The sequence below is a fragment of the Pagrus major genome, chromosome 23 (genome assembly GCF_040436345.1).
Source record: "Pagrus major chromosome 23, Pma_NU_1.0".
Taxonomy (NCBI): domain Eukaryota; kingdom Metazoa; phylum Chordata; class Actinopteri; order Spariformes; family Sparidae; genus Pagrus; species Pagrus major.
In genome coordinates, this window is record NC_133237.1 from 20,609,180 (window position 1) to 20,632,229 (window position 23,050).

Sequence of the window (23,050 nt, forward strand, 5' to 3'; positions counted from 1 at the left end):
ATTGCACGTAATCTATTAGATATTTTGACCACAGTTAGGAGAATATCTCTCTTACAGGGCCACATAAACAATGAAGCATTATTAGTCAGAAAACTTGCCCAGGTGATACTAGCATTCTGAGATTAAGATATTGAGAAAAACTAGGCTAAGCTAGTTAGCTAAACCTGATTTGGAGGAATACGTTAGTCTGTAGCTGGGTCTAGTCTCTTATTTTTCTGAAGATCAGAAACAAAATGTGCAAATCCTTGAAAAATGTGGTTTTATTTGAGACTGGACAAATGTGTATTAGTCACCGTTATACTGATATTAGAGGTTTGTGTGGCGCTACTGAGTGCTTGCTGCCCTCCTGTGGTCAAAACCGGAACTACAACCTAACGTATAATTCAAGTCTGCGTAAATGCAGCCATGATGGCAAATTTTGTCTTCCGGTGAAACCTTCAAAATACGATGACCATACTTGAGCAATCGGAAACTAACGTAGAAATTACTAAATCTACAACTCCCATTATTCAATGTGGAAAAATGAATACTTATATACAGATTAATATTAATATTATACTTAAGTATGACGTAGTCATGTTTGTCATGTAACGGAATTTATTAAAAAAGTTACGTTAACCATAATGTTATCCAGAAGAAGCAATAAATTGTGTAATATATTTGACATAGTTCTTCAGTAAGTCTTACCTTTGTGAAAAATGTTTTATCCTTCTCCAGCTACTTAGCTACTTGGCAGCGATGGCCGCCAGGCGAGGGTCTTCATGGCTAACCAAGCGGCCTGTGATAGCTAGCACTTGCTTGCAAGTTTGTCGACCACAAACAATGATAGATATCTTTTATTTGTCAGCTTTACTGTAAAAGAGTTAATGTCAGGTGTAGCCAACCTCTCTGACAGTAAAAGTAGACAGTATAAGTAACGTTACCGATACATGTGAAAATTTTGAATCAGCCTGTAACTTAGCTAGGTTAAACATCACGTTTAGGTCAAAATACTGTCGTTCGAGTTTGCGTTGTCGCCATCTAGCGGTCACGATCAGTAATTACAACTTCGCGCAACCAGCGTCAAGGCAGAAAAAACTAGTACAGCATTACTTCCGGCTACACCTTCAAAAGGCATGTAATTACATACAGTGGCCACCAGAGGGCAGTGTGTATGTGTGCTGTGTTTAAAAACGCATTCAAATTGCAGCCATCTACTAGTGTCATTTATGAATGCACACTGTACTACCTCTGTTTATTTTTGTGTTGTGCATAAGACTGTTATAAAATATGAGGATTTTATTTAAACATCTAAGCTAGACAATAAATGGAAATATACCTTCTAGGCCAACTTTGGGACGTTAACAGTTATGTTATATGTCGTCAAGGAGCACTAATAAAATAAACGAATGATACCAACGCAGGACAATTTAAATAAGACCTTTACGACAGACAGGGTTGTAGTTACCCATGGTGACCTCTGGAGGGCACTGAGCACTCATTACAAAAATAGAGAATATAAAATGTAACTATAATAAAATTTCACACAGGCCTATACTTGTTTTGCATGATAGCACATGCTATTAAAAAAGGTCTTACATTTAATGAACTAATGGATTCTGTTTCAAAAACAGAAAAAAAAGATGATCCTGAGATTCAATATCTATTTATCAAAACATACATTAATTTCTATCCACATTTAACATTGCTCTTTAGAATTCAATGTATGGATCGATATTGTGAATCGTTTTGAGATGAACTTTCTTAATTTAGGGTAAGGATCACTGTAAAAAAAAAAAAAAATGAAAAAAGAAAATGCATTTCTGGTGTTATAGGAGTTAGGACTAATTACACGACTGTCCAGAAGGGGGCGGTACTGCGACGTCAAGGGCGCTAACTGTCGTAAAACTTCAGACGAAGAAGAAGAAGAGGAGCCGTACGCTTTAAACAAACCAGCGACCGACCAACCCATAACAAACAGCGACGAGGAAACTGGGAAGGAAAGCAGAGAGGAGACACACACAATCTCCAATTTACCAGTAAGGGCTGTCACTGAGTTCAGGACTATTACTTAATTATAAGGTAGCTGATACGATGAACGGTTGAAAGTATATTGGCGTTAATGTGTTTATTGCAGGCGAGGTTAAGTCAGATCGGACAACAGGTGCGCTTAGTTAGCGTCAACGCTAGCTATCTTGTTAGCACTACACTCTTTTAAATGTCAAACCGAGCTCGGTTAGCTGTTATCAAGATTAGTTAACTATCTTCCTAATGTCAGAAAGAAATATTACAGTTAATGTTATTGTTGTACAACGTTGTCTGTTTCGTTATATTGTCAGTAGACTTGAACAAACGCTTGCTAATCTGACTAGCACCCGTCAACTGACGTTACAGCTAATATCTTATCGCTGATATCCGCTGACTGGCTAACCGTGTCACTGTGTTGCTTTGCTAACCCTACGTTATTATATCACGATGATGGTTTTGGTGGATCGATGTCCAAGTTGCTCCGACAGCGACATATTAATATTGTGTGTCAGTAGCCATTAGCTGTTTAGACATCAGCTTTGACAGGTGGAGCTGCGGTTGTCAGGGGACGTCGCTAAACTAGTTAATTTAGCCGCCTGGTGTGTTAATGGATCAGCTGAATAGGAAATGTGTAAGCGGTGTACTTTTTTCATGGTGTTTTATCTGTTTTGCTGTGTTCAATCGGTGAATGTTCACTTCCAGTTGATGCAGTGGGAGTATCGAGGCTTACTAGAGCTGCAGGTCACATGCTACCTTGTAATCCACAGATAAGCCCTGTGTGGTCGTTTCACAGGAGGAGGTTTTGCTGCTTGGCTGCGAGATATTCTGAGAAAATCTTAACCTTTAGTATCAGATGATACACATTACAGATCCTGCAGACTGCCGACTGTCACTACTAACCTGTGCTTTGCATCTATTATAGAAACTATAACAACCTAAAGTCCCCTATATTGCAAGGGTACAGAGAAAACTCAGCGTAACTGCATTCCTGCAATGGTCATGAGATCAGCATGGGAGCAAGCTGAAATATTTTTTTCTCTTTTCATGTCTGATCACATGCCACCTTCTCACACTTGTGCAAGACTAACACGCAAGTGACACAGGCCTCCCTCATTAGTGATCTTGACACTAATGTGCAATGCAGAGACGAGTGTTGAATGTCGGACTTCTCACATCTGTTATGTGTTGCTAGAGTTTGTCTCCAAATGATGTTCCCCTAAAACTGAACATCAAGTTTGCTTGTGTTTGTCATTAATTGACATTATCAATGTCCAGTCTCTATAGGTTCTGGTTGATTTAAGGGAGCTGAGCGCTCAACATCCTTCAGCAACATGGGGGAACTCTTCAGAAGTGAAGAGATGACACTGGCTCAGCTCTTCCTCCAGTCGGAAGCTGCCTACTGTTGTGTCAGTGAACTGGGAGAGATCGGGATGGTGCAGTTTCGTGATGTAAGTCCACTGTTACCCTGCTGTCCTCTGAATTATGATTGCTATATGTGTATTATCAACAGATTACCATTTTCTACCCACTGAAACTTGGTGAACTCTTCAACTAGTACCTAGCATCACATCAGTCACATTGTTGAGAAAGTGCATGCCTTCTGCATCGTGTTCATCATGTGCTTCCAGCTGACCCCTCATTCAACACATGAGAAAACCCATTCCTGACAATCCCTGAGGGAAGCTTTGTGCTTGAATATAAGATGGGCTGTATCCTGCTCATGCCACCAAATTATACTCTGACTCCCTCCACTACTTAAAAATAACTATGATATTCTCAAATGATTAAAAGAGTTAATTGATAGACTTTAAAAAAAGGACCTTTTTAATGGGAGGGGAGTCGGTGGATACAAATGTAAATGATGCACAATTTTTATTTTTTATTTATAAAGACATGTCTTTGAACATGACAGTCTGTTCTGTTGCTTGATCCTCACTTATGTTCCCTTTTTTTCAGCTAAATCCTGATGTGAATGTCTTCCAGCGAAAGTTTGTCAATGAAGTAAGACGTTGTGAGGAGATGGATCGCAAACTGAGTAAGTGAGCGTAGATATTCTGTGCCAGAGCTGCCTTGGATGGAAGTTAATGATGTTGCCACTCATTATTAAATCTTAAGCCTTTAAAGGACCCTACAAAGTAGTACTCACCAGGAGGATGTAGACCTGTATCCATTTTTTTTTTTACCTATCTTGCAGGATTTGTGGAAAAAGAAATAAAGAAGGCCAACATCCCAATAGTTGACACAGGAGAAAACCCTGAAGTCCCCTTCCCAAGAGACATGATCGACCTGGAGGTGACTGCTCTTTCTTTCTCTTAAAGATAAACCCTGAGCTCTGTCGTCTACTGCGGTCCTTTGCTCAACCTTTTGTACGTCTCCCCACAGGCCACGTTTGAGAAGCTTGAGAACGAGCTGAAGGAAATAAACACCAACCAAGAGGCCCTAAAGAAGAACTTCCTGGAGCTGACTGAGCTCAAACACATCCTGCGTCGCACACAGCAGTTTTTTGATGAGGTCAGCTGCACTGTGCATACTGTTTACAACCTTGTGGTGGCCTGAAAGGGAAGTGGGATTTTTGCTTTATAATTGTCTAGCGCCATGGTTTTACAATATGAGAACATATAAAGTAGTTCACATGCATTGGTAGATTATTGTCAAACCAAAATTTATCTAATACAGATTCTCTTGATAAGCCGTCTGCACTGATCTCACACACACACACTTACAAAGAAGCACTTATTTCTGCTTGAGTTGGCAAGAGGTGTTTACCTCGTGATCGTTTATAGATGCTCACATGGCCTTGGCCCATTTACACCAACTATTCGCATTAATATCCTGTAATTCCACTGCTGCATAATACTTCACGCAGAATTTATTCAGTGTATACTTTTTATTTTCGTGAGCAAAGAACTTTGCCCAACATCAGTTCCACTTAATTGCCTTCACTAAATTGTTTAAGTCAACTTTACAAGTTGTTGTGAGCATGAAATGAGGTGAATGATTCAGCCAAACTCATAGCTGTTCAATCATTAACAGGCTGTTCTCCTGTCCAGTTCTCAACAGTCATGTAAATAAAATTTCTGAGATGTTTATAACAGCAGTGTTCACAAGTATGTTCATACAGTATGTTAATGCAGTCCGAGTAATGATTATGTGCCGTTGTAGCTGATGATGTGTGAACTGACTCTTGTGCAGATGGAGGATCCCAGCTTACTGGAGGAGTCATCGACCCTCATAGACCCCAGTGAGCCCAACAGAGCTCCTCTCAGACTGGGGTGAGTCTGCTTTTGTGGTCTTCCCTGATCCGAGCGGGAATAAGCTTTCCTGAAAATTTCCATTAAGTGCACCTCAGCCATCTGTGTCTGAAACCAGAGTGTTACAACCAGCCAGTCACCTCCCACACACCAGCTTAGTCAGGCAACAAAGGTCACCTGAAGCGGAAGTCTATCCAGTATCCACATTCGCAAATGTAATTCCTGTTAGTGGAGACATTTCAGCAAATGTTGGCAACATGATCAGCTTCTTAAAAAAAAATCATAAACAGAAAATTCACGGCCAACCTGTCTTATATCGTGATGATAGACATGTTTTTTCTGAAAGAAATTTGTTTCAGAGGTTATTTATCTTTTATTTAGATAATATCTTGGGGGTTTTTTTTAAGCGAAAATGAAGGTTGCTTAGCATTCACATAAGGTCTATGGCGGACTCCATGGAGGAGGACCCACTACCAATGTAGATGAAGGGCTCATACCAAGCTAACCGAAACACATTGCCAATGCATCTCACACTGGTCCTGCAAGGTTTCTTTGACTTGTTTGCCAAAGTTTTAACTGTATTTCTTTTAGGTTTTATCCATATAACCAACAACATTGGTGACAGAATTTTTTTCATGTTACAGATTTGTGGCCGGAGTCATTGGCAGGGAACGTATTCCCACATTTGAGAGGATGCTGTGGAGAGTTTGCCGAGGAAATGTGTTCCTGAGGCAGGCTGACATTGAAGATCCTCTGGAGGACCCAACTACGGTTAGCACTGTTTGATAAATAAAAGTTGAGTAGAGAACTAAAGTGATTTCTTTTTTCAGTCCTAACTGACTTTTGTTTCAACAGGGTGACCAGGTCCACAAGTCTGTCTTCATCATCTTCTTCCAGGGAGACCAACTGAAGAATCGAGTCAAGAAGATCTGTGAGGGGTAAGTGACTTGCCAACATTTGTACAATTTTATGAAATGTTCTTATCCAGCAGATCCTTATCTGTGCTTCTACATCCATCTTCAGGTTCAGAGCAACTTTGTACCCATGTCCAGAAACGCCTCAGGAGAGGAAAGAGATGCTAGCAGGGGTGAATGCACGCATTGAAGACCTGCAAATGGTAAATACATTTGAGGAGGACCCGTTACACATTGATGACTCGTTAACACTGAGTTGTTCAAAGATACACTTGAACTGTTTAGTTCTCTTTTCTTTTATAATTCTTTCTGCTTTGTCAGGAAGAACTCTAACGGAAAGTGACAGTGGAGGAAATTTCATAAGGCATGAGGACAACATCTGCTCTTTGACAGTTATTCTCAGCTTCCTGTCTCGTCTCAAAGCCGGATATTTTATAAGCAATTGATTAATGCATGTTGCACAAATGACAGCTCATAGGAAACAGAGCTGTGTGCTTCACTGGCCACTGATATGAATCGTAGATAGTGACTGAGGGTGAGATGAATACTTAAAGGATGTTTGAGATGGTAGTTGGTAATCATAACAGTTCTTTAAGTGACAACAACAGGAGGAGACACTTAAATGTACTGTAAATTTACTAATTGCAAGTCAAATCCTTTTGTCGGCAGAACCTTTCCATAGGAACAACACTGCTGTTATTGTCCCCACAGTGTTGAATTTCTCCCAGGTGAATTGTTGAAGTGCAAGGTAGAGCCCGGGGGAATCCCTCCCTCCTTAAGCTTGGCAAATAAGAACTGTCCTCTAATTATTACCTCCGCCAAGAAGGTTTTCCCCTGTGTCCGTTTATAAGCGGGTTGGTTTGTCAGCTGGATGTACACAAAAACTACTGAACAGATTTCCATGAAACTTGGATGGAGGATGGGTCTCAGCCCAGAATAGACCCCATTAACTTTTGGTGTAGATCTGAATGAAGGGAAGAAATTTGAAGATGTAATTTTGGGCTCTAGGAAATTGTGATAAGCATTTTTCAGTTTTTCTTTACATTTTACGGACTAAACAATTAATTCGCAGATTAGTGGATGATAAAAATAATGTGATCATACGAGGATACATCTGCCTATATGGGTGTTTTACATCATGCCACACAGTCTCGCATATCACAGAAATCGCATTTGTTCAAGTGTCATGTACTCGGATATTATAGGCTCATTGACAGCTGCAGCCACAGAAACAGCTTGCACGAGACAGATACTTGATATTTGACATGCATCCTGTTTGACGAATCAATTGGTATCCTCTCAAGGCCTTACATACGGGAATGAGGATCTTGGTGTTTGTGGATGCAGTGTTATGCTTGTCGCTACGTGGGCACGAGAGTTAAATGACAGAATGGCATGGATGCGGAAGAATGGCCGGCTATTTGGACATCATTCAGTTATGTGTGGGCCATTAAGCCTCTCGACAGCAGGCGAGACTACGCCTGTAGGCAGACAGCACAGAGCTTAAATATCCTGCTATTTGCTGATCATGGGACTCGGCTTTAAATGTGAGTCATACAGCAGCATACCTGAGAATATCCTATATCTCTTTCGGGAAAACCTAAGGGTTTAGACAGCTTCTTTTCAGCATATGACTCAACTGATCAGGCCTTTTTAAATTTAGATTATTTTATAATTCATTGCTGCTATTTAGTTTTCTTGTTATTCTAGCCTTTTCAGTAGCATTTTGATTAATATGTGTACACTGGGCATCGTGACAAGAAGTTTGTCATTTCTAATCAAGAGAAAAATGACCTACCAATCCCTTATTGTACTTCCCGAAAAAACACAGGGTGAACCAGAATGGCAGGACTAGGTGTTGGCTCCCACAGCAGATATTTTTGGCTCCAGGACTGTAGAGATTAGGTTATATAATGTCTGCTATCATGTAGATTTTTTTTTTTTTTTTTTTTTAGAACTTTTAGCCTAAATAAGCTTCAAAATCTTTCTTTAACAAGTGTCCTGGCCAAGATGGGCAACAATAACTATGAGCTGAAGATAAACAACATACCACAGATGACACAAAATCAGAATCAAATAAGAAATGCGATTATAAAATCATGAATAACACTTCTGGTAAAGTCATGTAAAAGATTTCACTCTGACCGCTGCACTCTTGTCTGCCCCCAAAGGTGCTAAACCAGACTGAGGATCACAGGCAGAGGGTCCTGCAGGCTGCAGCCAAAACAGTCAGGGTGTGGTTCATCAAGGTGAGGAAGATGAAGGCCATCTACCACACCCTCAACCTCTGCAACATTGACGTCACTCAGAAGTGTCTGATCGCTGAGGTGTGGTGTCCCGTCTCTGACCTGGACTCCATCCAGTTTGCCCTGCGCAGGGGGACGGTGAGTAACCGAGCACCAGGTAGTCTATGTTTATAGAAAATATCCACTATTTAGTAGGTCCAGTTCATATTTTATCAACACAGTCACACAAGGTGCCATTTTTATTCTTAGAAAGTAGACTCTGGTTCAAGTTTAAGGTTATGTATTGAATGTAGCAGAATCAGTTTGAAACTACTGTGTGTGTATATACTGTGTATAGGGAGTTGTCTGTTATGCTGCTTCTTGTCTGTGCTTGACGGTTGCTAATCGAGGCAACATTCACCACAACTAGAATAACACACTTGAATCTCCAACTGAACTGTCAGCAACACGTTGCATTGTGGGTAATAGAGAGACCAGGTTTGGAAAAGGAAGAAGAATGCTTGGAATAAAAGTATTACTGGATATTTTGTTGTACACACCAACAGAGACCTGGGCCTGTAAGGCATGAAACTGTCTCTACAATCAGTTTATCTCTGAGCTGTTTTTATTCTGCTTATCTCGAAACATGAGGCCGTGGTGTACTGTATCAAGATCTTATCTGTACCACTACTTCTACAATGTTGTCCTGGCAGGCTTTGTGAACTCTGCTCAGATAAATGAATTTCATGCTTTTATTTAATCATTTTTTAAAGAAGACAGTGGTATCAGACCAGATTTCCATTTCTTAAATGTTCTAGTAGTTCATGTCTGTGAAAGCGTATCATATCTTGTGTTTCCTGACATTTAGGAGAAGAGCGGCTCCACTGTGCCTTCCATCCTCAACAGGATGCAGACCAAACAGACCCCACCCACCTATAACAAGACCAACAAGTTCACCTCAGGCTTCCAAAACATTGTGGACGCGTATGGAATTGGCAGCTACCGGGAGATTAACCCAGGTATGCATGTGTTACACCTTTCTTTGCCAGACTTGGTAGACCATCAGTGTTATCCTGCTTCTTTTAAAGGTCCAGTGAGCTGGATTTAGTGGCAACCAACAAAGTACCCTTGTCTCTCCCTCGTCTATGCTTAAAACTAAATACGCACAACACAACAGGCCCTCTCCAGAGCCAGTGTTTGGCTTGTTTGTTCTTGCTCATTCTAAGGTTACAAGAACAGTGCTTCTTAGTTTCAGGTGATTTACATTAATGAAAACATAATTATGAATATCATGTTCCTTTTTTGCCAATAGATCCTCTAAATCCCTCTTAATCTTACACACTGGACCTTTTCTGTTTACCCAGCTGCCTGTAATATTAAATTACAGTCACTCGTTGCCTACTCTGCATCATCACCCATTATCACCTTGTTGGAACATGCTGTATACCGTGACATGTTTCACTCATATGTTGTTTCACCTGCCACACCACCCTCCCCTCATGTGCTGCCTGCCTCCCCAACTCCTCGTCTCCAGCGCCATACACCATCATCACCTTCCCCTTCCTATTTGCGGTTATGTTTGGTGACCTGGGCCACGGGGCGCTCATGACCTGTGCTGCCCTGTACCTTGTGTTGAGAGAGAGCAGGCTGATGTCCCAGAAGAACGATAATGAGGTATGGATCCCATCATGGCCATCTCATCAGCCCCTATCACTATTCCCAGAGCTGTACAGGGTTTGGTGCTTCTGTGGATTTATGTTCATAATTGCAGAGATTTTTCTTGTTTGAGAAACTCAATTTATCTCTCATTGATTGTTTTGTGGCAGATGTTCAGCATGGTGTTTGCAGGGCGTTACATCATCCTGCTGATGGGAGTCTTCTCAATCTACACTGGGATCATTTACAACGACTGTTTCTCCAAGTCACTCAACTTGTTCGGCTCTGGCTGGAGTGTCAGGCCCATGTTTGACGCTAAACCAGGACCCAACTGGACGTAAGTGTCATTTGCAATCACTGACTATTGCTTAAACCTATTGATCACAGGAGGTGTGTTGTAATTAAAGTCACAAAACCAAAAATCATTCTCCTGTTTAGGTTTGCAACACTGAGAGCCAATAAAGTCTTGCAGTTGGACCCAGCATTAGATGGAGTGTTCAAAGGGCCGTACCCCATCGGCATTGATCCGGTGAATATTTTGTTTTGCAATCTGTGTTCTCTTTATTCTTCGAGGTAGAAACGTACTTATTTGTAACTCATTACGTGCTTTAAATGATTATATATTAGATTATATGTATTCATAAAAATGGCTTGTTGAAGAAACCTAACAGTTAATGGTAGTATTTATATAAACTTGCGAGATTGATTGTGATTTAGTATCGCTAAAAGATAAAGCCCACTCTCAATTAAATGATCTTGAACATTAAGTAACGAAGAAAAATGTTAAAAGTATTGTGATATTTGATTTGTCAGTTTCACTCACACTGTCTCCGACTATGTTGTTCCTCAGATATGGAACATTGCCACCAACAAGCTGACATTCCTGAACTCATTCAAGATGAAGATGTCTATTATCCTGGGAGTTATTCACATGCTGTTCGGAGTCAGTCTCAGTCTCTTCAACCACCTGTAAGATCTTCATCCCCATCATCATCATCATACTCGCCTTTCTTGTTTTTTGTTTTTTGTTTTCTTGTTTCTTTGAGTTCGCCAAGGTGACAAAGTGATTGTCTGTGCTTCTCTGCAGGTATTTCAAGAAGCCTCTGAATATCTACTTGGGATTCATCCCAGAGATTATCTTCATGGCCAGTCTGTTTGGATACCTAGTCATTCTGATCTTCTATAAGTGGCTCTCATACGACGCAAGCACCTCCAAGGATGCTCCCAGCCTCCTCATCGCCTTTATTAACATGTTCCTCTTCAACTATAATGACCCCACTAACAAAGCACTTTACAGAGGACAGGTTAGATACCCACATCCATCCTTTTGTCCTGAAATGAATCACAGCAACATAATTATCCTTCTTTAATGTTTTTCTTTCTCTCTGCTTCCCTGAATATGTAGATGGGCATACAATCACTCTTGGTGGTAATCGCCTTGGCTTGTGTTCCCTGTATGCTAATAGTTAAAACTCTTGTTCTGCGGAGACAGCATTTGTGGAGGAAAAACCTGGTAAGATGAAGTAGACTTAAATAACTTATTGTACCCCAGTTAAAAGCACAATATTTAATTATTCATCCCTTTTTAATTTTGTCGATTTGCCCATCTTCTATGACAGGGTACACAGAACTTTGGAGGGATCAGGGTGGGCAACGGGCCCACTGAGGATGAGGCTGAAATCATTCAGCATGACCAGCTCTCGCAGCACTCCGAGGAGGAACCTGAGGTAAAAGAGAACCAGGAGAATAGGATCTACATGTATCTTTGAATAATTCAGTCAGTCAGCCACGGCTGGAAACGGAGAGCTCATCTTTCCACTTCCCCTGTGGGGAATAAAAGCAATTAAATATAGATGAAGGTCCGATGGTTCAAAAAGGTTTAACAGGCTGCCACGCGAAGATTATAGTAAACGCTGTTGAGAGATTCAATTCAGATCTACTGCTCTTAAGCTGCTTGTAAATATAAAGAATCAATAAAAAGAATATCCCGGCTGGTTGTTTGTACATCCTGAAGAGCTTTAAAACTACCAGTAAACAGATTGTGCTGACTTGTGTCTGTTGTTTTATGTTGATCTCTTAAAAGACAAAACTGATATTTTCCCCTAATTTGATCCTAAAATGCCCTGAATGTACTTGTGAGCAGAGTGTTGTCATCCTGTAATGTTGGTTTTGCCCTTCTTTCCTTTTTAAGAGTAACTGCTTTCTCCCCTTACTTTCTTTTCTGTCTGTCTGAATTTGTGTGTGTGTGTGTGTGTCGTCAATAACCAAGCGTTGCCTTTTGTCACCTGCTGTCAAGGCCCACGAGGAGGAAGAGGTAGGACAGGAGCTCACGCTGCACCTCCACCCACCAACATATCCCCTGCATGTTCTAGCATTTCTGTCCCTTTCTGCCCCTCGCTTTGTTGTCTATGTATACTGTCAACCATTGCCTGCTGCTCTTAGCTGTGCCTGTCTGTGTGTGTGTCTGTGTGTGTCTGTGTGTGTGTGTGTGTGTGTGTGTGTGTGTGTGTGTTTGTAAGTGGTAGTCGGTGTTTTCCAGGAGTCACTTGTTGAAACATGGGTTGCAGGCATTCCTCAAGCTGTGGGCGCCAGTAGGGCCGGTGTTTCCTTATAGTTACGGCGTTGTGCATGAGGCATCAGTGGGGCCGCTAATTGTTTGGGTTCACAGGGTCCTAAGACGACGATGCCTCCACTTCTAATTTATTGGTGTCTGCTGATCTCAAGTGGCAAAGGGCTTTCCTGTCAATTACCTGAACAATCATGCACACACAGTTAACCCACATTCCCTCCTGTGTGGACCTCAGAACTGGTTGTAGAGGGGTTATTTCTAGAGGTTCATGCTGAAACGTGGTTATATTTTGATGTTACATTTCTGTCCAACAGTTTAACTTTGCAGATATGGCAGTGCATCAGGCGATCCACACCATCGAGTACTGCCTGGGCTGCATCTCGAACACTGCTTCCTATCTCAGGCTGTGGGCCCTCAGCCTGGCTCATGCACGTATGTCACACTTGTATCATTGAGGCTTGCCTACAAATTACTACAGCAGTTTGTTATGAGAAATAGACATACACTCAAATGAAATGCAGGGCCTCTCAAATCTGTGTGCTGTCTTTGTCCTGTGCACAGAGCTGTCAGAGGTGCTGTGGTCCATGGTGATGCACATTGGCCTTTCCTCCAGAAGCTTCGGAGGCTTTTTCCTTCTGGCCATAGTCTTTTACTTCTTTGCTGTTCTCACAGTTGCCATTCTTCTTATTATGGAAGGCCTGTCAGCCTTCTTGCATGCCCTGCGACTGCACTGGTAAGTTGTGTAATTGTTTTGTATATTGCTCTTGTTTATTGGTATGTGTATTTCATTTGCTTTCTTTTTTCACCCATTAATGTCAATGTTGATCTCAGTTTCATGTGTTTTTATCAGTTGAGATTATTATATTTAGTTTTTAAAGTTTGAAAGGGTGTTGATTCATTTATTTTTGCACCTATGGTTGATGTCTTAGATCCAGTGTACAGTTTTGCGCATCTTATCATCGTTCAGAAGTTTTATACATAGTAAGCATTAAAACTGAGCAAAACTAAGTTCCTGTACACTGGATTTACTATTTTTTAAAGAGGACTTCACTTGGGCCAAAGGACAGTATTGTAAACCACAGAGCTATAGCTCCATCTGCAGGCTAGTTTTTAACTTAACAGTTTCTCAGAAGACTATCCTGGGGTGCATAGAAACAGAGATGAGAGGCTACTCGTTCTGTTGGTAATTTTACACAGTAGGTGACCATTTCAGCCTATGTCTTTCAACTTAAAGAACCAGGACCAGCTTCTTTGTATTAAAAAGGTAAAATAATTATTTAAGCGACACACTTAGTGCTCAAGGTGTAAATTGAAGTGTAAATGACAGCCGTTTATTTGGAAAAAACTTTTAAAAAAACAAAGTCAAAGTTGAGCACAGGTCCTGACTGTAAAAATGGTATCAGAGTGAGGAATTAGTTTGTATCAAAGGTGCCCTAACTTTTTCCCTCAGAGGACCTAAACTGAAACTTAATAATGGGCCAGGAGCCAAAAGCAAAAATCTTTTGTATTGTAAAGATGCAAAATGATACTTGGATCAGTGGTACATACATACATACATACATACATACATATACATAAATATGTATGCGTATGTATGTAAATATATATAACCTCATAATAAAACAGTACAAACATACAAACATTATAATGCTTATTTTAGTTACACTGTCGAGAATTCCCTACAAATTATGTAATGACACATTCACAGCATGAGGGTGTGTCTGACCGTCAACAATGGTGTGTCCCAATTAGAAGTTCTCCCACTCCCTTTCCTGGCCTGTGGCCTTGAACATGTCTGGCTGCAGTTGGTGTGTGTAGACACAGTGCATTTTTCCTGCATGTGTGGTGTGCAGAGCAGTCTGCGACTCCTCTGTTGTCCCCTCATTAATGTCTTTGTCTGGCCTTGCTGAATGTCATCCTGGCTTTTAATCCACTGGTACATTTCCAGGGCATGCCTGTGTTGCATCCACGTTTCTCTATAATTACCCTTTACACAGGAATGCTGGGTGACTCGGCTTTCACTAAATGGCCCTCAGGGACTTTCAGGTGCAGTACATTGTATGCAGAGAAGCTTATATAAAACACCAATTATAATATTTATTTTTAGTTTGTTAGCCAAAGTAGAGGTGGTATTATTCCGTCCAGAGATTTTCTATGCGATACCCAGGACTCCTTAACCATTGAATACTAAGTAAATGTAGACACATGACAGAATCCATTACCTACAAAAGTAGTAAGATAATGTTTATAATTGCATAAAAGAATCTAAGTTTATCAGTGGGTTTAAGATCAAATGTGGCCAGTGACTTTTGTGGTTAATTCAGTATTTATAAGACGGAAGTTATCATGAAGTTTTAACATCAAAAGCACAATTTTTGAATTATTCCTGTGTTTTTGCAAGAAAATTGCTGTTGCAGTTTTGATACGACAATCCCCTCCTCGCCTGATTTCATACACCAGACAGACTATGGAATGGCAGGTATCCGTGACTCCTCAGTTAAAAGGTCACCCAGCCGTCATTTAGCATCGGCCTTTTAAAAATAGAGCCTGATCATTTTCCAGAAGGGAAGAAGCTTAGGTGTCTGGTCCCAGGACCGGGTCCAGAAGCAGGGATGTAGACATGAGCCGGTGTAGTTGGGTTCAGACTGTGGAATGAAGAGCATGGGTCACCAGTCTCAACTGCCCTGCTCAGCATTACCCAACCCGACAGCCAATCACCACTGTGTCCCCATGTTATTGTACGAGACGCTTCCTGGTCATTGTTTTTCTAATTGGATCTTTATTTTTTGTACAGGGTGGAGTTTCAAAACAAGTTTTACTTAGGCCAGGGCTTCAAATTCCTCCCCTTCACCTTCGAAAGCATCCTGGACGGGAGGTTTGAGGAATGAGATCTGACCGCTTCTCCTCTTCTCTTAATGTCACTTATCTCTTGATAATCTGTGTGGTGTTGAATAGTGATTTTTGTGTGTGATGCAGTTTCCGGGTGTTACCACATCTACAAGAGGGACACTCCAAAAGATTATCTGTCCGACTGCCATTTGTTTTAAACTTCTCATCACTTTTTAGAATTGATACCGAAATGTGAAACATCTGCTCAGAAATTACTATTCATTCATTCATTCCTGCGAGAAAAATAGCATTATCTGTTATCTGTCTTGTCTTAGCAAAGTTTTTGTTGTTTCTGTGTTGTGTTTAGTTTAATATTATTTATGCAAATTGTTCCTTTATAAAACCTGCATTGTTTTCTATGTGGCAGTGTTGCACTACCAGTCATAAATAAGTTCTCTTATGTGCAGATGTCTTGACTGATTATGTGGACAGAAGCTTATTCAGAGTAAAGTGATTCCTGTCTGTCTTTTCCACGTTGTTGTATCAAGATTATCTCTTTCTCGCTGCATTGGCATTGTTCTTCAGCAATGATCAACATCTTGTGCACTGAGCACCTATTTGATTTCAAAAACACCTACTTTGCACACAGATGCCTCTATTACACTGCATACTGACCTCACATTCTGAGCTGTAAAGGGAATACAATTAAACTAGCGTCAAGATGTCAGTGGAGATAAAGTGAACGTTTAATCTCGTGATGTGACATTGCCATAAGGGGGCGTCCCTGTGTTCACTGATCTGTTCAGTATCGAGCATGAAGGGGAATCTAAAGGTGGAAGTTCTTTAACAATCCAACGCACTTAATTGGTTGATCTGGTTAAAGTTTTTGTTCCTTATGCTGATGTCAATTGTATAAATTGAAAACAATTGTAAAGTTTGAAATGTCATTGTCACAGAAGGGAGTAAGAACAGCATGCAGCAGACATATTCAAGTAGAGTTCATTCCTCAAATCATTTAACAACCACATTAATTGTGCATCTCTGTCTCAATAAATTGGAAAGAGCTGGATCAAGTTGTGCTTTTTGTTTTGTCTTCTCTCTTATGCTTTTTATTTGCTTAATCTACAGCAGTGATTGAAGAAGCATCCAGAGCCTTAACACTACTAGCCTTTATTATTAACAAAAATAACGTGGAATATGAAAAGTAAAAGTGCTCATAGTGCTCATATAATTGAGTCCTAAAAACTTACTTTTGGAATTTTATTTATTTATTAAATCAGCTCTTGTTTATAAGTGTCCCATAAATATTTGTTTGTAGCTTGAAACAAAGAATAAAGCAAATGACATGTTAGAAAAACACAAAAAGTTAAAGACTAAGAGTTAAAGACTGTTAGACAGAAAAGTTCAGACTATTTGTACAGCACTGGCAGATCTTTTGAGGAAACCAGACAACTCAAGGACTCATTTTATGAACTGATCATGTATTTTGTACTGTATGTACACTCTTAATCTGCAAAACAGTAACAAAATGTTCACTTTTGTGTCTTTAAATCTACGCTATTCCTCTCTGAAGTGCGAGGGGTAGTAACAAGTTACTCAAAATTTCTCTCAACAACAGAACTTGAAGAAATGTATTGAATTACTCAACACCATTGATCTGTAGGGGTCGCTACCTGTCATATAAATAAGATTGCAAAAACTATTTTAAATCCATTTTAAAATAAAAATACCACAGACATTGTAGGTCTAGCAGATTTGGTTGTCAGTGTCTTGTAAAACCTCCTGGTGGTGCTGTAGAGCCATTTATGCACTTGCAGGGGTCCATGAGAAATGAGTGTTGTGTTTTTTGTCCCGTTAGAAGTTTGAATAAAAGCACTTATAGTCGTCTGTGACAGATGAATTGTTAGTATTATTTCGTGCCTGAGTGCTGCCAAACTTTGTGCCTGAAATAGGATACCAGGCATTTATTTTGGCAAACTTAAAGGAAATTACCCATAAGGACTTTTACTGCAATATAAATAAATGTACTGTTATGTATTTTGTGCATAATGGGCCTTTTCTTTAACACGTCACTTATCATTGAGTAATCGTCTGGGCTCCCTCAGTCTAGCCGTCCACAGGCAATTATGTTATGAGTCTAAATAGAAGTATCCACTTGTGCCTCCACCCAAGAAAACATTTAGCATTACACTATTTAATTATTCATTAATCAGAAGTGATGTAAGAAATACTCGGATTGTGTTCTTAAGTAAAAGTAGCAACACCACAGTGTAGAAATAATCTCGTACACGGAGTCATGGATTAAAAAGTACCGAAAGTAAACATTCTCATTATGCACAAAGGCCCATTTCAATCTGTAGTAACTACTGACAAGTTATTAAAAAAAACAGGAGTGTGAAGTGAATATATTTGCCTCTGAAATGTAGTGTAGTAGAAAATATAAATACTCATGTTAAGTACAAGTAACTAAATAATGAACAAAAGTACTTGAGTATATGTACCACCATTGTTATTCAACCCAATAAAAATTTAAAGTGTGCTGTATAAGGTTTTTTGAGGCGCCAACATAAAGTCGAAAACAGTGCCTCATCCTCACAGCACCTTGGGAGGCCTCACTATAAAAAGCAGCCGCTCTGAGATGAGGAACATCATGTTCTCTATGCTGTGTATTTTTTCAATGGAGATGGCTGCCATTAGCCACAACAGCCCAGTAAGTAATAATAGAGCTCTTTATTTATCTTGCAATTTTTTTTTGGTGAAGCTCATTTAATTTGATATTTCCCAGCGTGTCATGTATAACCAGGGGTGAGGGCAAGCTTGCATAAGAGCCCCAGAAATCCTGCTGTGTTTACACTTCCAGGGACTTTTACGCTGCACTTTCAAAGCATGAACCCCAACGAGACCGAGCTTATTATTTTGCTCCTCTATCTAAGGCAAACAGTAAGTGCACTTTAGTTTGGCAGAAAAGTGTCTCGAGGAATGTTGTGTGTCTTGTAAGGTTATAGTAGATTTTTCTTTGGGATAACAGAGATGCTTTTGCAGCTGCTGTAGTGCTGCAAGTATTGGTGTCCTCTTGAGCCAGGCACTGAAAAACAACAGTTTGGGATGTTGTATCACCAAGTTAGAAACAGCTACACCAATGCTAACTATTGATCCAGAAATCACTTATGTTTATTTGTAATTATAATGTAGAAAACACCTGTCATACTAATCTAATAATACTGTGAGTCATTAGTCTCATACTACATGTTTAAAGGACCAGTGTGTGGGATTTAGTGGCATCTAGCGGTGAAGATGCAGATTGCATCAAACAAAATCATCTCACCCTTCCCACATTGAAAGCTTTAAAGGTGCAATATGTAAGACTTGACAGGTAACTGCTGCTAACTTTAGCTACCATTAACTAGTTAGCTGAGTTAGCCGTGCAGACAGCAATCCAGACTGGAGGTTTGGTGCGACGGGGGGAGTGTTGGTGTCTAGCACAGGAGCTTTTGACCCGGAGGGGACGGGGCTAGCTGGTTAGCAAAACACTAAAAACACCAAAGTCCTTCTTGACAGCCAGTGATTGATTTGTCCATTCAGGATCACTGTAGAAACATGGTGGTGCAACAAGGAGCCGCTCCCTCTGTAGATATCAAAATCTCATTCTAAGACAATGGAAACACAATTATTAGTTTCAGGTGATCATGCACTAATTAAAACATTAGTTTCATTAGATCGTCATTAATCCTACACACTGGACCTTTAATGAACCTACAAGGAATCTTTCTTCGCCCTGTTCTTGCTGGCATGACTCAAACTTCTCTCACATCTCTGTGGGATGACAGACTGATGAGAAGGATTTTTCCTTTAAGGCACCGTGCACTCTGCAGCTGCAGAATAATATTGATGTTCTTTTCTTCTTCTGTTTTCCACCCACACACATTTTCATGCCCGGCGTTAAACTTCCAGACAAACAAATGATGATAATCAAAGACGGCCTCACATCACATGCCACTGCGCTGTTGTTGTGGAAGAAATTGTGTCTTTTATGCAACATTGCAATGCGTTTGACACAGATTAACAAAAACAGGGTAAGAACAGATGAAAAGTCATTTATAAAAATAAAAATGAATAAGGTAATTCACAAAAACCTGGAAAAACTGATCAAAGACGGGCCCTTTTTTTCCTTTTTTTGTTTGATTCTCAGTGTAAAAAGGGCTGAGACATCTTATCCTTCCGAGGTCCTGATCTCACTTGACATTCATCTGCAGCCCAGTAAAAATAAGGCCTGTCATGTGGTGAGGACAGGCTGTCCTCACCACAAGTCTGTATCTGACTGACAGAGAGTGTAAAGCTGTTTGTGCAGACTTGACTGACAGGCAGGTCCATTCAGCTAATAGAAGGCCCAGGTGAGTCTGGGACAGCGGAAGCCGCTCTTTACTCAAAGGGCCTGTACCTTTCCACACTACTGGGATTTTATTACCAGGTCTCCAGATAACATTGTTCCTCAAACAGCTTTCCACGACCCGTCTGACCTCCAGCTATTGTTTCCAGGCTCTTTTTTCACACGCTGATTTGGCCGATTACACCAGGAAGCTTCAAGACAATATGAAAATTTGACAGGAATGACAAAGTTGAGCACACACTCACGCACAAACATGCACACGTCTCCATACCTCTGTGGAAGAGAGTTACATAACACAAAAAGCCAGCAGAGCAGAAAAAATGAGGAGAAAGAAAGAAAGAAAACAAGTAATCACATAAAAAAGATGTGACAGTTGACTTTTCGACTAATTAATCGTTCCAGGCTCCAGCAAACCTTGAAAAATATTCCTGGAGGCAACAACTTCAACTGAAAAGTCACCGAATTCAGGAGCAAGACATGTTTGTTTTTCATTGTGTCAAAATCTTTAACCGCACCCAAAGAACTCATAATACCAACACATCAACAGGTGGCAGCTCACCCACGCTGCCAACACAGATTAACTTACGCTGCTGCCAGAGAGAGCCTTATTACAGATACAAGAATTTCTTGAGAACAAGTCATTACAGTCAGACGATCATCATTCACCTGCCTCTGACAGCCAAGCATGCTCTCTAAATTAAAGGAGAGTCATCCACTAAAATAAACAAAGCCACGCTATCGAAATGGCTCAAGGGATGGGAGTGACGGTCTGCTGGTTGACTCATCAGTCTGGTCCAGACTGAAATATCTCATCAGCTATTTGAGGGATTGTCATGAAATTTTGTACATATTCATGTTTCCCTCAGGATGAATTGTAAAACTGATCGTCTTTTCATCGAGCGCCTTCATGATGTAACAATTTCCATTCGTCCAACACTTTAGTTTATGACATTCTCGTCAGCCTCAGCTGTAATTTGGTTAAGTGCTTAACCAAGTCTTCACGGCCAAAGTGATGTCACACCGTCCGACACGTGCCGTGAGTGTTTGCCTCTCCCTGCTCAACCGACATTTATGCCGATGCGGATTGCTGGAGAAAATTGAGAACCTCAAGGAGCTGCTGGTGGCCAAAGTGAGGAGTACTGTTTTGGAGTATAAAAGCTTCAAACGCTTCCTATTCACGACTCTGTGTCACCTCCTGTCTGTGCAATGGTTAGTGTGGAAAGCATGAGTGAAGCTTGAGAAGGTGAACATGGTTACACCTGCTAAACATCAGCATTTTGCATTGTGAACATATTAGCATGCAGCCTCACAGAGCGCTAGCATGGCTGTAGACTCCTGTTTAATGTTGTAATGAATCCTAAACTTTTCATCAAAACAGCACATTTACCTGTCAAAGATTATATTATTTAATATCTTTCCAAAAAGGACGTGATTGTGTCAGGAATGTATCGTTGTTAGTGGTGAAATAAGAGCCATCATGATGCCAAAGAGGAGTTCTGTGTTGATTATTACATTATTTTATAAACAAATATGGACATAGTAATGAAAGAGGGAGAAAAACCTATTAACCTATCCCTGACGTAAAGCACGTGCCTTGATCCTTAAAGTAGGTACTTGCCTGTGTGTGCTACACATAACTCCCTAATCCGGTACTGTAGTAAACAAGGAGAGCGCTGTGGGTTGAAAATCAAGAGCTCGAAAAGATCCAGACCACTAGAATCTGTTCCTCGTCAGCCTGAAAACCTGGACTCCCTCCCAAGCTTGTAGCGAGTCAGCGGACACAGTTCACTGTGGGTACTCTGCCGAGTGTGTGTGTGTGTGTGTATAATCTACAGTTTAAGTACATGTGAGTGGCCATTCGCGTGCACCGCGTCCTGCAAATCCAAACAACAGAACTGCCAGTGTTTTTGTTTTCTCTCCATGAGCTTACCCACAATGAAATTGAACCTTTTTTAGGACTAATTTAGCAGTGTCCCTTATTTTGGTTTGGTTTCTCACACAGCTTTCGAGTTGAAAAGTTCTCTCTGAGCTGAGTGTGCCCATTGTGTGGCTTTGTGAGTATGATGTGTGCCATTAGTGCCCCCATGTCGACGGAGGTTGTAGTCACCGCAGACAGGGGAAAACAGGCGGCAGCATCAGGTCGTGCTACTCTTTGTTGAGAATGCTTTTGTTGTTCTTTGACCGTTTCCAGGGACAGAATAAATAGCTCTGCTTAACCAAAGGCATTTGCCTCCCTCGCTGCTCTGAATGCACCAGCATGAGAAACATATTACCAGCGGTTACGAGTGTTTTGCCTTCCCTGGAAATGCTCTCTCTTACTTTCTGTTTTTCTTTTGCAGGCATTGTTGGGACACGTGAAAGAAATGTTCTCCATCGTTTGTCCCGGTCAACACCTGGGAAGCAAACGGGGAGAATTTCAGCCAGGCTTTCTATTTGCCACGGTTGGTCTTATCTCTATGAAAAACCACGGCATTTTTGGGATTAAGAGGCAGAATCTCAGGTAAATGTGAGGATTTGTTTCTTGTTTTCATCCTCTTAAGGTCGACTTATATCAGCTACTGATATCCATCAGCATCAAGAGGCCGTAGTCCCTGAATTTATTGTTGGCTTTATGCGGATCGTTTAAAGATCATAAGGTTGGCATCAAGGTCGACGCTGGAATGTAGCAGGAGGTCAGAGCATTGAGGATATCAGCTGAGCAGATTCCTAAAGGGATGAAATATTTCTTTATTATTAGCCATACATCATCATTATCAGCTTATATGGCTACATTTCTAAAGGGCAGAAACAGTTGAAAATAAATGATTAACAGAGTTGGAGAGGGAGGCTGTTGCAGGTTTTCCAAAACCCTGGAGGATAGACGTTTTTTTTTTCCCCAGATCCCCTACACACACACACAGGGTGTTCTCTGACATCAGTGTGCTTCATAACAGCGGTATAATCAGGAACATAAGCGTAAAGGAATTTCCACATTATATAAGGTGCAAGCGGACCTACTTCTGAGAAAGCTGGTGTACTGAGAGAGATCTAGAGATAGTCCGATTGAGAGAGACAGGAAGAGTGAAAAAACATGACAGCTAGAGGAGACACAGAGAGGCAACCGAAGCAGATGGAGAGTGAGGAGCTGGGAACACTTCATTTATGTCTCACTAGTGGTGGAAACAGGCCAGTCATGGAGGCAGCAGGTTGGCCTAGAACATAAGAACGGGATA

General features: G+C 40.7%; 1 protein-coding gene across 3 annotated transcripts; it reads left to right on the plus strand.

The window, feature by feature from the left end:
• Nucleotides 1–1,892: 1,892 nt before the first annotated feature.
• atp6v0a1a (ATPase H+ transporting V0 subunit a1a) lies at nt 1,893–16,520 on the plus strand. Of its 3 annotated transcripts, none has more exons than XM_073493844.1 (22): nt 1,943–2,018; nt 3,283–3,455; nt 3,964–4,042; nt 4,202–4,299; nt 4,390–4,518; nt 5,200–5,279; nt 5,903–6,029; nt 6,114–6,196; nt 6,282–6,375; nt 8,344–8,556; nt 9,266–9,416; nt 9,932–10,071; nt 10,224–10,390; nt 10,492–10,582; nt 10,904–11,022; nt 11,141–11,357; nt 11,459–11,566; nt 11,673–11,780; nt 12,323–12,367; nt 12,937–13,054; nt 13,184–13,355; nt 15,417–15,608. In XM_073493844.1, the coding sequence occupies exons 2-22, from the start codon at nt 3,339–3,341 to the stop codon at nt 15,508–15,510; spliced, it is 2,550 nt and encodes an 849-aa protein (XP_073349945.1). In that variant the 5' UTR covers nt 1,943–2,018; nt 3,283–3,338; the 3' UTR covers nt 15,511–15,608. The 3 variants fall into 3 exon arrangements, with proteins under 3 accessions (XP_073349947.1, XP_073349945.1, XP_073349946.1); XM_073493845.1 differs by having other exon boundaries at nt 12,350–12,367; XM_073493846.1 differs by lacking the exon at nt 12,323–12,367 and having other exon boundaries at nt 1,893–2,018; nt 15,417–16,520.
• Nucleotides 16,521–23,050: the final 6,530 nt, after the last annotated feature.

Excerpts from the sequence above, each read along its gene's own strand:
- atp6v0a1a (XM_073493844.1), top strand. The coding sequence starts at position 3,339 with ATGGGGGAACTCTTCAGAAGTGAAGAGATGACACTGGCTCAGCTCTTC. Across the intron at positions 11,358-11,458 it reads AAGCACTTTACAGAGGACAG|ATGGGCATACAATCACTCTT; the intron begins GTTAGATACCCA and ends CTGAATATGTAG. Across the intron at positions 11,567-11,672 it reads ATTTGTGGAGGAAAAACCTG|GGTACACAGAACTTTGGAGG; the intron begins GTAAGATGAAGT and ends CTTCTATGACAG.